The sequence below is a fragment of the Mesocricetus auratus genome, unplaced genomic scaffold (assembly GCF_017639785.1).
Source record: "Mesocricetus auratus isolate SY011 unplaced genomic scaffold, BCM_Maur_2.0 Super-Scaffold_100021, whole genome shotgun sequence".
NCBI classification, from domain to species: domain Eukaryota; kingdom Metazoa; phylum Chordata; class Mammalia; order Rodentia; family Cricetidae; genus Mesocricetus; species Mesocricetus auratus.
In genome coordinates, this window is record NW_024429202.1 from 32,174,100 (window position 1) to 32,188,668 (window position 14,569).

The window sequence follows — 14,569 nt, forward strand, 5'->3', positions numbered from 1 at the left end:
CTGAAGTTTCCAGTGTATTGTTGTACAGTGGCTTTGTAGGACTACAGTATACAGTGTATGAGGATGAGGTCATGGAACACCTGGCTGATAAGGAACAACAGGGGTATCTGGCTCTTGAGAGGCGATGTCCTATCTACTGCAAAGGCAGATAGTTAATTCATGACTGCCTACCTGCAGTCCTCCTGCTCGCCCGCCCTCCCTCCGTTTTCTGCCTTCATTTGACTGTGTTTCCTGTGAAGAAGTTGTATCTCAGTGGGCTCATCCCTAGATGGTCTGTTGAAGGAGGTACTGCTTACATCGAATTGCCTGAACCTACAAGGACAGGTCATCTGAGGGGTTCGAGGGGTCTGGTTCCTGTTGCGATTGTACATACCAAGGTTTGTTTACAGACCACTGCCTGGGTGTCTATTCTTTATTATTTGCTGATTCCCTGCTGTGTGCAGGCCTGGACTGGCATTGGGGGTGAGAATTTAGAGTCCAATAATTGATTTACCATCTTTTTCTCCCTTCTCCCCAGTACCTTAGACAACAAAAGCAACCATATGTACCTACAGTTTGCCCGTGTCTGGTGTTTTTCTAGTTTTGCTCTGGGTCCTGTTTGCATGGTAGCTTAGTGTGGTCAAAAAAGTGAGAGCAGGAAAGGATTCTGGGCTTCAGATGTCTCCTATTGGTGCCTCATGGTGCCTGCTTCCCTTATTCCTTCTTGTGAGTTCAGCACCTGTCTGTTCCATGCATGCAGAAGACAGCCGTACATCTTACTAGCTGTGTTATGATATCCAACTTACTGCAATGTGTGATAGTGTTTTGGGGATCTTACAACTTTTTCTGTATTGAGAATTTGGGATTTGGTGTTACATACTGAAGTGGTTCAGGACCTGTCTGTCCTGTGTCTTGCAAGTATTTTAGGACTCTTGGTGATAAAGGCCAGGAGGGTACTAAGAGGCGCTGCTAGCTTAAGGGGGGCAGCACCCAGATGCAGTTCTCAGCTCACATTTAGATGGGGATCCCCTGGGCCTTGCCTAAGACATCAAGTTTAATAAGGATTTTAAAATGGTGATTGTTTTGGAAGAAGAAAATTAGTGGGAGAAAGAAAGGAAGGCAGGAGATGGTAATAGGGAGGGAATATGCCCAAAGTTCATGATATATTTGAGTAAAAGTGTTACAAAACTTACTGCTTTGTACCCTGAACATATACTATTAAAATTATGTAACTCCCTGATTTTTGTAATAGTCAGCAAAAATGGCAAAATGTAACTATCACATCACTACTCACTCTCAGAACAGATAAGCTTCAGGAAATGTGATGTTCAATTTAGTCAATGAATTGCCAGGGAGAAGACCTCACTATTGATGTTTAGAGAGTGATTTCTGGTTTCAGGAACCTTCAGGAAGCATCTTAATATGGTGCCAGGGTAATATGAAATGGGAGACGTGTAGTCATAATAAGCTAGCATGCGTCTTTTAATATAGGTGCTAATGAACTTTTGCTACTGTTACTCAGCAGCAGAGTCTATGACTTCATAGCCCACGGAACCACATATAAATAATAACACAGTGGTGTGTCCATTCATTAATTTATTTTTAAAATGGTCTTTTTCTCCTTTTCTTTCTTTGATTCACTGGAGTCCTCATAGTTTGACTCTATAAGCAGTGTACCTATGTCTAGGCTCAGGAGCAGTGCTTTTTAGAGAAGCAACAGTTTGCAGACCTTCAATTAATGAAGGTTCCGTTACTGGTAAGTAGAAATCCATGGGCAGGTCAGCAGCCCAGAATGGAACCAGAATCTTTTTATCACATGATTTTTTGTCTTTTGGTAGTGTCTGAAATGCTGATGCTTATCCCTAAGCCAGTGAGAACCGTTTACCCTAAGTGCCTTAGTGATATTTGAACTTAGGCGTCACAGTGATGTTGTGGATGTAACTTCACCCAGTGAAGTTTGCTATGAAGTCACAAGGGAGAAATGTATGGAAACTTTTTGTGTGAGGAGAAATGCTACAGTTCTGTTTGGTCTTTTATTCTGGACAGATGGGTACCATCTGTTTTTATTAAAATTCATGGGTGGATGGTAGTAGATGGTACCTGTGTGTGTGCTCATGGAGGCCAGAGGTCAATATTAGGTGCCTTCCTCAACTCACCTATCTCCACCTTATTTATTTAGTTTTGACAACAGAGTCTCACTGATCCAGGAGCTCACTGATTGGCTAGACTGGCTGGGCAGTGAGCCCTTAGATCATCTTGTCTCTGCTGTCAGTACTAGCATGCATACTGTGGTGCTGTGATGGCCAGCTTTTAACATGGGTGCTGGGGATCCGAACTCATTACCCATTGTGCCATTTCCTATCTCCTGAACCCCCATTATTTGTTCTTTTTTGAGATTCACTATGTAGAGGTGGAAGTCACTATCAACCAAGCCGCCTCTTATCTCATGAGTGCTGGAATTAATGGCTTGCACCCTCACTTCTGGCCCTAGTAGTCATTCCTCATGCATCAGGACAGAATATGAACTTGAGGTTTAGTATGAATAGATTGACTAGTTACTTAGTGTGAATATTTCCTAGTGGATAAATACAAAGAATAACTTTATATATGTTTGCATATAGTAAAGAATAGAGACTTTTTCAAGTGAATGAAGGGAATGGTGGTTGTACTAGTATGACACATGTGATCATAGCTGACTGCGGTCAGAAATTCCCATTGTTCTAACCCCTAAAACAAGCTTTCTCACAAAACAATCCAGACACACACTAATTTGATACTTAAATGCTGAGGAATGACAGCAGAAAAATATTAAGTCTTTTCTGTATAGAACTGTTAGGTTTCTATTCAAGCAGTGAAACACTGCAGCTCACCATAGGCAGCAATCTTGACTCTGAGCTGGGTGACTTAGGCAGTGTTCCTTGGTGTTGGATGGCACCTGGCACACTCTGTACAGAGTACTCATGCTGTGTGTGTCCAGAGCCCAGGCTGCAGGGAATCCTCATGAGACCAGAAACACCCAGAGTCAAGTATTTGAGTTTTTAATTAATTTTTGTCTTTGCATGTTCAGAACTTTTTACAGTTGCGAATTTTTTATGACTGCATATTTAATTATGTTCTCTTCATGGGGTCTGAACCCACAATTTAAGAAGCTGAGTTTTGAGACAGTTTCTATATGACAGAATAAATATGTAGAGTCCAGATGACTGGGCTCTTTGTACTGCTGGGTGTAATAATTCCCTAAAGTGATTGCAAGGACTGGGTAGTACTTGGTGTTCATAGTAATTTCCCTGAGCAATTAGGAAAAGCGTTTTTATGGCACTCAGGAGTTCAAGGCTTAGAAAGTTTCTCACCCAGATTTATCCCTCAAAGAAAATGTGGTACATACTGCATTTAACTTTTGTTCTTTACTAACCCTACTGTGAGGGGCGTGGCATAGGGCAGTCATCATGTTGCCTATCTTTGCTTTTTCACCGTTACCATCAGTCTGCACATTTTCTTTAGTGTTGTTTTAGATGAGGTGCTTTTACCTAAGGAAGGTATGATTTGATATTGGGGTTTTAAATCTTAAACTCTTGAGAATGTTCTGTTTTTGTTTTGTTTTTATTAAAGCACAAGTTCTGGCTGATCTCATGATACTCTAGTGTATCTTCTGTCTACCTGCTCACTTGAAACACTGTTCCTGGCAGTGGAGAAGCAACAAGGAATGCTAGTTGTAATAAGAAGTAGGAGCTATAGGATGAGATATGCTAAGGTGTGAGCCTGCCTGTTGTTTGCCACATATTGGAGGCCAGTGATGAGGCCTGCACATGGGCCAGTGTGCTCCTGCTTCCCTATCCCTGCTGTCCTGCAGGGAGGTGTTTAGAACATCTGTTTGCTCAAGTGCTCTCTACCATCCTAAGCTAGTGATATGCTTCCTTAGATGACTCACAGTGCGGTCTGACAGTCATGTACCATTTCCCTGCTGTTATTTTATTTACTTATTTTTTTAGACACTTCCCGTTAAGTCTACTCAAGTGGTTTTGAGGCTTTTAGTGCGGAACCAGTTAACCTGGTTTCTCTCTGCCTCTGGGATGGATGGGTGGATGAAGTGGTCATCACTCTGCCCAGTGCTGAACTTACTCTGCTTAGCACAGAGCCATGGAGATTCCATATATGCTTTAGAACGCAAGCTCGGAGCAGGGAGGGCCTTGGAATTTTCAAACTGACCTCTTGTTGATCTAGATGACATGCTGCTGTGATGTGTTGGTCTAGACTGTGTTGGCATGGCTATTTGACTTTCCTTTCTCATATGAACTGCATGTAAGGGATGGGAGAATCTCAGACTGGCCTTCTGAAATGGTCATTTGTTTTTAAACTTTAAAACAGACTTTTGAGATTATATTTACATTTCCCCCTCCCCTTTCCTCCCTCCAAACCCTCCCATATATTCCTTTCAAATTTATGGTCTTTTTTCCCCCCCACTAACTGTTAATACACACATACGTGTGTGTGTGTGTGTGTGTGTGTGTCTATATCTAAACATTATCTGTTAAGTCCATCTAATGTTACTTGTGTGTTTTCAGGGCCAACCATTTGGTACTAGATAACCAGTTGGTATGCTCTTCCCTGGAGAAGACTATTTCTCCCACTTCCAGTATTCCTCAGAGGTGATCCTCAAACCCTAGGGTGCACAAGAAGCCTTCAGACACTGCTTTAGGAAGCCATTGATCTTGTCTTGCTCTCTTTAGTACTCATGTGGTAGTGGGGGACTGTGTTCACACTTTCCTCTACTTGAAAAAATATTTCTATGTGTGTGTGCATGCTCACCCTCAGGTGTGCGTTTGTCTGGAGGTCAGAGGGTTACCTTGGGTGTTGGGTCCTTGCCTTTTACCTTGAGACACAGGATCTCTTGCTGACTGCTGCTGCATGAATCAGGCTAGCTGGCCCATGGACTTCCATGACTTTTCCTGGCACTGCCTTCCTATTGTCATAGGAACACTAGGATTGTAGACACACTCCATGCAGTGTTATGTGAGTGAGTACTGGGCCTTCAAACTAAGGTCTTCATGCTTGTACTCAAAGTGCTTTTACACACAGAGTCTTCTGCCAACCCCCAGTGAACATCTTAAATCCAAATTAACTTTCCCAAACCAATAAAACATCACTAAAATGTCTTTCAGAACAAAGGTTTCTGAAAGAAAGCTTATAGTTGAGTGGGAATGAGATGCAGCCGGACCTGCTTCCCTTTTTACACCATGATGAGATCTCTTCCTAAGCTATTGAGAGGACTGCTGTCTTGGCTGGGTACAATGTATGCCACTGTCTGTTTGTCTGCAGAGAGTTTGCGTGGTTTTGTAACAGTGCTTTTCATCCTAGGTGAGTCGTGTGTTCTTCATTTTACTTTTGGTCACCTGTATGTTTGCTCTGGGATATAGAAAAGACATATCCAATTCTGAGGGAACCCCTGTCCTGATCTTTGATTGATTGTCTTCAGGTTATTATTGCTCCCTAAAAACTACCCTTTTGTCCTTCCCAGCAAAAGAGAACAGCTGGTTTCTCACTGTAATGCAATTCTATTATAGAGTACAAACAGTGCTTCTCCTACAGGGTAAATACAGTGTTTCTTCTTCTTCTTCTTCTTCTTCTTCTTCTTCTTCTTCTTCTTCTTCTTCTTCTTCTTCTTCTTCTTCTTCTTCTTCTTCCTCCTCCTCCTCCTCCTCCTCCTCCTCCTCCTCCTCCTCCTCCTCCTCCTCCTCCTCCTCCTCCTCCTCCTCCTCCTCCTCCTCCTCCCTCCCCCATGTCATTAAGCAGTTTTGGATTAAACTTGGTGGACTTGCTTGGGGAAGCATTGTGATTTCCAATATTTATTGGAAGAAAATGGTAATGAAATAGCTATGGGAGTAAACAAAAGCCCATTACACATTTCAGAGATCCATGAGCTCTGAATTTGCCCTCATACACCTTTATGTTCACTAAGGATGTTCTTTGTCATAAGGGGCCCAGGCCAGAGATCGGCAGTACATGTTTATTGTTAGTTATTGGGTTGCTATATTTGATTATAAAGTAGTATCAATATTTGTAGAATAATATACTTGACATGTCTGTTTAATTTGATTAGATGGGATGTGTCTGTCTTAAAGTGCATTCCTGGTAGGGGTAGTTGGTCTTTGAAAACTTGAGCTGCTCAATGTAATCGCCTCTAAAGTTGAGTTTCTCTATTTTATAAATTGATGCTTGTGTGATGTTCTGTGAGGAATATGTGAGTTTGCACAGGAGATGCCTGTTTGCCAAGTGTCCCCAGAGTGGGGCTGGGCAGGTGTAGTCTTAGAGGACTACACGATGATGCCATGAGTTCATGTTTGCTGGAGCTGAGGTTACATGACCTGGCACTTGTCTTTGCTGTTGAGGGTAGAAAACATTTACTTTTCCATTAAGCATCTACTTTTATAGTTTCATAAAGTAAATAAAACCTGTGCTGTTGCACCTATTTTAGGTCAAAGGGCACTGATCAACACAGGAGTTTTAAAGAAGGGCAAGCTTTAACCAGAGCACTGTGGGCAGAAACAAAGTTACAGTGCACACTAGCAGCAAGAGTTGTCAGCAGTTGAGATGGATGGAGCAGGGCATGCTTAAGCCTAGAATTTGACAGGCTGAGGCAGGAGGATCAGGAATTTGAGATTCACCCGGGTCTGTCTCAAACACAAAACTCAGCTGATCAAACAAACTTCTTGATGGAGGAGGTAGCATAAGCCAGTGTTGGAACCATCCCTGAGGCTTAGAGTCCTAAACTCTGCCTTTAACTTGGATTGATTGATTGATTGATTGATTGATTGATTCATTCATTCATTCATTCATATATCTGTCAGGTTTCCTGTTATGTGAAAGAGACCATGAGACTTTGCCTGTCAGTGGGCGTGGTGAATCATCAGATATTTTAAGGAGGTATAAGTGGTCTAGGTAAAGACTGTGCAGTATGCGTCAGTTAACCAGTACTTGATACTAGAAGGTGGTCTAGGAAAACAGAACCAATCCCATCTCTCCACTGCGATTTCAAAGCTTTCTTAATGCTCTTCTCTCTGCCTTTTCTGTGGGACAGGGACAAACAGTATCCCGAATCTTAAAGCCCTACAGGTGTGATTTTTCTTGGAACGTGTTATATGTTGCATATTTGCAAGTGCAAAGTAGTGATTTTTGACTTGGTCAGAAACACAAAGGAGAGTTGAAAAATAGGTCATTTTCCTTAGCTTGTATCTCTGCCAAGCCTAGTTTGGATTTTTTCCCCCCTTAAAAAGAAACATTCATTTTCCTAGGTGGTGGTGGGGCAGCAAAAAATGAATCAAAAGCTATGAGGTTTCTCTGCTGAGGATAATTCTGGTTACTGTGAGCCAGGCAGACTGTCATGAAATGTATTCTTAGCTTATTTATTTGGAATAAAGAAAGATGACACAGTGTAAGCCTTGGAGAGCATTTTGACAGACTCGTGGGTTTTCTAGATCTAGAGTCCCTACAGTCCAGCATAGCATACTTCTGAAAAAGAAGGAAAACCTGAACAACTCCTAGTGTTTTCTCCCATCATCTGACTTCTAGCCATAGAAATATGTTGTAGTGATTTGGAAATGACCTTCCAATCACTGTAGAAGGGCTGAAAGACTAAAGGGCTGTGTGGGAGAAGATTGTTGGACCCTTTACATGGCCCATGACAGAGGGTAAGGCTACACTGTGGCTCAGGTGTACTCTTCCTTCTTGGATTCAGGAAAAGCATAATTGGGCTTTGTCATTGCGCTGTCATAGTCATGGGAGATGCTTGATGCTGTCACTGATGGAGGGGACAGAATCATTCTGGGGTTATATTTGATCACTACCTAAGTGTCCCATATTGTTTTTTTGCATCTTGATTATTGTATTTCCCAATGCTCTGAGGTATACCACTACTGTGTCCTATCCTTCACGGAGCCCAAGGTACACCAGTCTAAAACTTGTTGCCGAGCATACTAGTTGTTATTTAATTACAGTTGTCAGATAGTGCCATTTTCAGAGACTGCTTTGTCCTTGTTGTAACTTGAGGTCCTGTATAAATTCTATGAATAAATCAGAGTTGTCCTTACGTTTGATATTTTATCTAAGTTCATTTGATCTTCTCATTAGTTAAAAAAAAAACGCATGGGGAAGAGATGCTGTGTGAGAAACTTTAGCCATTTTGTTTGGATGACTGTGGATATTTTATCTAAATTCATTTGATCTTCTCTTATTAATTAAAAAAAAAAAGAGAGAGAGAGAGAAAGCCATGGGGAAGAGATGCTGTGTGAGAAACTTTAGCCATTCCGTTTGGATGACTGTCTTGGTATTGTATCTAAATTCATTTGATCTTCTCCTATTAGTTTTTAAAAAGAAAAAAAGCCATGGGGGAGAGATGCTGTGTGACAAACTTTAGCCATTCCATTTAGATGACTGTCCAGAATGTTGGTATTAACCAGTCTTTCCTTTCTGTTTCTTCAGGGTCGACATGTTAAAACAGGTCAGCTGGCGGCCATCAAGGTTATGGATGTCACCGAGGTAAGGTTGGATCACACATGTTTATGAAGCCATTGTGACTTTAAAGTTACTCCTGCCCTAGTACTAGAGCCTTTCCATGTTTGGAGATTGTGATCACTTGGGCTCTCCTGTGGCATTTGGGGCTCAGGGTCCATTGGCAGGCCAGTCGACCCACTTGAGTTGTTGTAGATGGTACCCAATAGCTAAGTCAGTAATAACAACCATCCCCAAATACCTCCCCTCCATTTGAGTGATGCCATTGTTGGCCACAAAATGGACTGTAGTTGGAAACATCTTCACTAATAGGCAAGATTGGAGGAGGGATCATGGAGATCACATGAATAGAGATTGAAGGGAAATTTTTCCCTTAAGGTATTAGTCCACACCTGTGCCATCCCCGTCCCCCTACCCCCCCCCCAAATGGGAGAAGAAAATATTTTGTCAAGTTCCCAGAGGTTGTAAAAGAAACATCTGTTAGAATGTTGAGTAGATTGTTGGCAAAATTTAGTGGTAAAAGATAGTTCTTGAAATGGTCAATGAGGATTTACTGTGCAGCCTACATGGGAAAAGAGAACTGAGCCAAACAAAATGTTAGTTCACACATGTGCATCTGAGAGTGCATACTTATTTAATAAAAGTTATTTTAGTCAGTGCTATCTCCTGCACTCCTGCACTCAATGTTGACTCAGATTGAGCATAGTTACAGACTTCTGGAAGTAGTTAAGCATCGATCTTAGGAGTGTGGGATGTCTTTACATCAAATCATCATACCCCAGTCTGGCGTCTACCGAGGATGGTGATGGCCACACAGTTCAGTGTCCAGTGTGCCATCAGTAGTCTGATGAGGTGCCCTCTGCCACTCTCAGACAGCATGCACCTCTTCAGTGTGTACACTTGTGAGTTAGAATTAGAAGACAACATAGATCACAGGACAGTTGTTGAATGTGACAGACATTATTTGAAGATGTGGCATTAAGGTGACCACCCTCTTTTCTTTGTCTAAGAGGATAACTAGAGACTTTTAAGAGGAAAATGCATTTGGTTGCTGTCACGTCTGCTGCGCGGCCTGTGTCCGAGAACGTGCGGAGGGTGTCGGGGATTGACAACACAGAGACTCGTTCAACGATATAAAGAAAACTTTAAACAGGCTCCAAAAAGGTTCAAGAAAACCTCCTAAGAAAAGCTCCCACCAGAGAAGCTTCTGCTCTCTCCTCTACCCTGGCTGGTTCTGCCTCACACCAGAGGTGGATGTGTGTGGGTTTTGAAGGTGCGGTTAGTCTTTGGACAAGGTCGAGGTCAGGGCAGTTTCCGTGGGAAGGCCTTTTCCAGGAACTTATTGTATCGTTTTTAGTAAACATGCTTTTACTAAACATTGTCTTACAGCTACCTACTCCCAGGCAGAAGGGGAAGTGGGTCTCTGCTCAAGGTCTGGTGTTCCCACAGGTTGCATACCAAATTGTGCTATGGACAGTTCAGTTGTGTGTAGGACCTTACCTTGGCATATAGCCCAGTAGAAAACAAGATGCTTTTCAAGACAGGGTTTCTGTATCCCTGGTTGTCCTGGAACCCACTCTGTAGACCAGGCTCGCCTCGAACTCAGAGATCTGCCTGCCTCTGTGCCTCCGTCTCCCACCTTCCTGGCTCAGCTAAACATTATGAAAGAGTAGCACATTCTAGCTTACTGTAATTTAAATAGGTAGATGGGGCCAGACAGTGGCATCTTCTTGCTGAAGTCCCCATTCCTGCCTCTGTGACTCTTGCTGCTATGTTGGGATATGGTGTCACCAAGAGTTTTGCATATTTATAAACTTACTTGTTGACTGGTTTATTGTTAGACTTTTGGATTCCATTTTAATTGTAGGCTTTAGTCTAGGCATGGTTGTGCGCCCTTTAATCCCAGTACTCAGGAGGCAGAGGTGGGCAGATCTCCATGGGTTTGAGGTCAGCTTACATAGCAAGTTCTTGGACAGCAAGGGCCATTTAGAGACCCAGTCTCAACAAACAAACAAACAAACAAACATTCTACAAAGGTAAGCCTTAAGCTTTGGATATTTATGAATCCAAAATTTAGGTTCTTTCTCGACGCAGTGTTGTCAGCTTGTGCTGTTCTTCACGAATAGCTGCTGTGACCTTCTGGTGTACCACCTTCACACCTCAGATGGATTTCAAGTGGAGGACCGATAAATGTGCAATACATGACCACAGAGAAAAGCCGTAATATATAAGAGACTCCAAGGAAAAGTGACATCTTTCCACCTTTTTGCCGTAATCACTGTGTACTTTGGCATATTTCGTTTTCAATCATGAATCTATGAGAACACTATAAAGTACATGTACACTTAGACATGTGCTAGGTGCTTTTGTGTTATTGTTGTTGTTATCGTCTATGCTGGGTATTAATGAGGACCTTGTGTATCCTGGCTAAGTGCTGTGCCACTGACCTACACACACTAAGTGTACACTTGATATATACAAAAGGTATTTTCTTGTCTGAAAAACAAGGCAACAATGGACAGGTGCATGACCCAAGTATTTTCAGGGCTCCTTTAAGCGTTCCAGTAAAGTGAAAACCAGATGGTGAGCCTTAAAAAGAACCAGCCTTCAATCAACCATTGAGTATATTAGCTCCTCGGTGATTTTTCTTACAGGTTATTTTCTTATAATGACCTCTGCTATAGCCTGGGGCTCAGAAAGGATCTAGAGTAAGCCTTGATTATGGATAGAAGACCATGTTTAGCTGCAGCATGGAAAACATGCCCTTCCCTGCCCTGAACATCAAGTTTCTGGGCTTAGCCTGTGAACTTGTAGGCCTGGCTGGGACCTGAGTGGCACATGGGAGATATTTTGCAACTCCAGCAGAAGGGGTCATTGGAGAGTTTTCTCTTGATGAGAGCAAGCTTCTGTCTGGTTTCCATTCTGTTTCATCTCAGGGACAAAAAGGTGCAAAAGCTGGTTCCTAAGGAGTAAAAAGAATCACTGCCCTGTGACTTGTTATGAGAAACCGAGTGGTTGTTAGCAGGCTCAGAAGGGAAGACTAGTGTGGGTGTGAAGACCACCTGTTGGCAGCCTGAGTGAATCTAGCTCCAGTGCAGCTGCAGTGAGTGGGGAAATGTGGGCTGCTTCACCCAGTTTACTTGGTTAAGTGCAGAACCTTGACATAAGCAGCCAAGGATCCGTGTTCTGCTCTGGGGTGCTTTGACATGGGACTATGTAGGAAAACTAAGTCTTCAGGGGAGACATTTTGTTGTCAAGATGTATACATACTTGTATTTCTTCGGAACCTCAACAGAATTGAGTATAGAAGGACTCTTCTGAAGGAAACATACATATTTCATCTGGTTGGTTTGGCGTAGGGTGTAAAGAGCATCTTACAAAAATTTTTAAACTACATAGTACTAGCATGGCAGATCATTAAAGTGCGTGTGTCTTTGTTTTGTTTACATTACTTTTAGACTGAGAGGGATTTGCAGGAAAATGTGTAGAGACGTCCCATGCACCTTTCACTCAGTTTTCCCCAGTGACAAATAATATCTCGCAAAGCTGTAGATAGCACAGCCTCACAGCTGAAGTGTGTACAGGAAGCAAGAAAGGCAGTTGATTGTGTGAGGTAAAGAATTCACTGGGATTTCAGTTCTGAATCTACTGGGGCAGGCTAGACAGTTACACCACATCTGCTATATACCTTAGTACTAAGGCAGGTCATTGGAAACCAGTGAAACATGCACCTGCATGTTTGTGGTGTCTGGAGGAATACTTGCTATCTTCTCCAGGGCTTATTTACTATTGGGCTTTTATTCCCAGCCCTAGTAGTTTAAATTCTTGACAGTCTCATTTTATTTTTTTGTGTCTTAATATTAAACTTGTATTTACATAAGAGGTGTGTAGATGTGGGTTATCCATTTACTTTCAGTTAACATCCTCTAAGGTTGTGTTAATTTAAAGATGAATTAGCTAGATCAGAAGTTGTTAATTTGGGGTTCCTAAAGTGAACAAGGTTTATCTTTAGCCTCAACTTCAAGTATCATACTTGCAGAAAGAGGGAACAGTATGTACCACTTAGATTTGACAGTAACATTTTGTTTATGTGTTGTTGTTGAAAATAGTTACTAGAATCATGCCTATCAGTTAAAGTATTAATGTGGTGCTTGAGAGAGAGAGAGAGAGAGAGAGAGAGAGAGACAGACAGACAGACAGACAGACAGACAGAGAGGGAGAGAGGGAGAGAGGGAGAGACAGAGAGAGGCAGAGAGAGGCAGAGACAGACAGACAGACAGACAGAGACAGACAGACAATATTTTGAGGTGAGAGCTTGCGATGTTACCCATGTTGGTCTCAAATTCTTGGGCTCTAGCAAGCGTCCTGCCTCAGTATTCTGAATAGCTGGTATAATAATAATAATAATAATACACTACTTCACCTGATGTATTGAAGTATTTAAAAATGACTAAATTAGTAGTGAATGCAATTTTTTTTATGTAGGAATAGAATGTGTTTCAAGTTGTAGGATAAATCATTTTAACTTGAGAACTGGCAAAAATAGTTTCTGTCTGTTATTGACACTATCTTGGTTGTTGCTGTGATAGAATGCCAACTTAAGGAAGGAAATAGTTCATCATGGTAGAGAAATCAGAACAGCTTCAAGTGGCTAGTCACACATGCCTGCAGTCAAGCAGCAGGGAACAATACATTCTTGCACTCGCTTGCTCCTCTGTGTAGTTCTGCATCCCAGCACAGGGAATGGTGTTGTCCACAGTGGGCAGGTCATCTTGCCTTGATTAGCCTAATTAAGATAATCCCCTGAAGACTTGCCTTCCAGGTTGGTTTAGCACTCAGGTTGACAGTTGAGGTTAACTGTCGACTTTCTTCCCCGGAGGAAAGAAGACTGGGTGTTAGAGCTGCTTCTGTTCTTCTAGTTGAGAAGTCTCCACTTTATGGATGAACAGTTGAAATTCAGAGAAATGCTTTTTTTTCTTCCAAAGCCATGTGGCCATTACCAAAATAAGGTTCCAATCTTGTTTTAAGTATTAAGATTCCTACCTGTAACACATAACAGTGTTTGCTTTTAGTGGTTTATTAGCTATTTTTCCTCATTGCTGTGACAAAATAATTGGCAATAAGCAGTTAAAAGAAGGAAGGTTATTCTTACTTAGAGTATGATGGGATCATGGCAGTAATGGCTTGGGAACCAGGAGTAGGAGTAGAGGAAAGAGAGAATGAACAGGAAGTGAAGTTGGCGCTGTAGCCTCCACTCCCAGTGGCCCATTTCTTGTAACAAGACTCTACTTCTTAAAGGTTCCGCAATCCCCCTGAACACCACTACCAGCTGGGGACCAGATTTCAGACACATCAGTCTATGGTGGACATTTCACATTCAAACCACAATGTTCTATCCCTATTTCCTGTGGACTCATGGCCATGTCATAATGCAAAGTGCATCCATTCCAACTTCAGAATCCCCATAGTCTTAACACTTAACATTTCAAAAATCCAGACTGTTTTCTGAGACAATTGCTTAGCTGTGAGCTCATATAGAATTAAAAAAAATTAAATCTTTCCACATATAATGCCACAAAATAATTATTCTCTTTTCAAAGGGTGTAGTTGGGGCACATTAAGAAACTGTCAGACCAAAGCAAGATGGAAACCCAGCAGGACAAACACCAAATCCTGCGGCTCATGTCCGGCCCCTGGGGCTGGTGAGGGACTCACCTCCAAAGAGCTTGGGTCGCCCTCTACCTGTGCTGCCTCTAACACGCACAGCCTCTTAGGCTGGCTCCTTTCTGTGCCTCCAGCTCTTTTCAGCTGATGTCCCATGGTTCTGCCCCTCCAGTCCGAGGTTTCATTGCAGTTTCGGCTTCACCTTCACAGTTTCATGCAGTGACTTCTCACGGCCTCCTTGAGGTTATTCCAACCCTGCCAGGGATTGCTTGGCCTCAGTGGTTCTACAAAACCATCTCTGAAAACTGCAGGGCCTGCAAAGCCAGTGAACGTTGCTGCAAAGTTCTGCTGCCAGCTTGGGGTCATGGTTGGCTTCTTGGACCACGGTTTTCAGCAGCCTCTGTGTGTAATTTCCTAGGCA

The 14,569-nt window shown here is 42.4% G+C and overlaps 1 protein-coding gene across 50 annotated transcripts in view; it reads left to right on the plus strand.

The window, feature by feature from the left end:
- Positions 1–14,569, plus strand: part of Map4k4 (mitogen-activated protein kinase kinase kinase kinase 4) — a 140,135-nt gene that overhangs the window by 51,117 nt on the left and 74,449 nt on the right. For all 50 annotated transcript variants that reach the window (XM_021230279.2, XM_013117352.3, XM_013117351.3 and 47 more), the window contains exon 3: positions 8,455–8,511. In XM_021230279.2, coding sequence (XP_021085938.1) covers positions 8,455–8,511 — 57 coding nt within the window. The remainder of the gene's footprint in view (positions 1–8,454; positions 8,512–14,569) is intronic.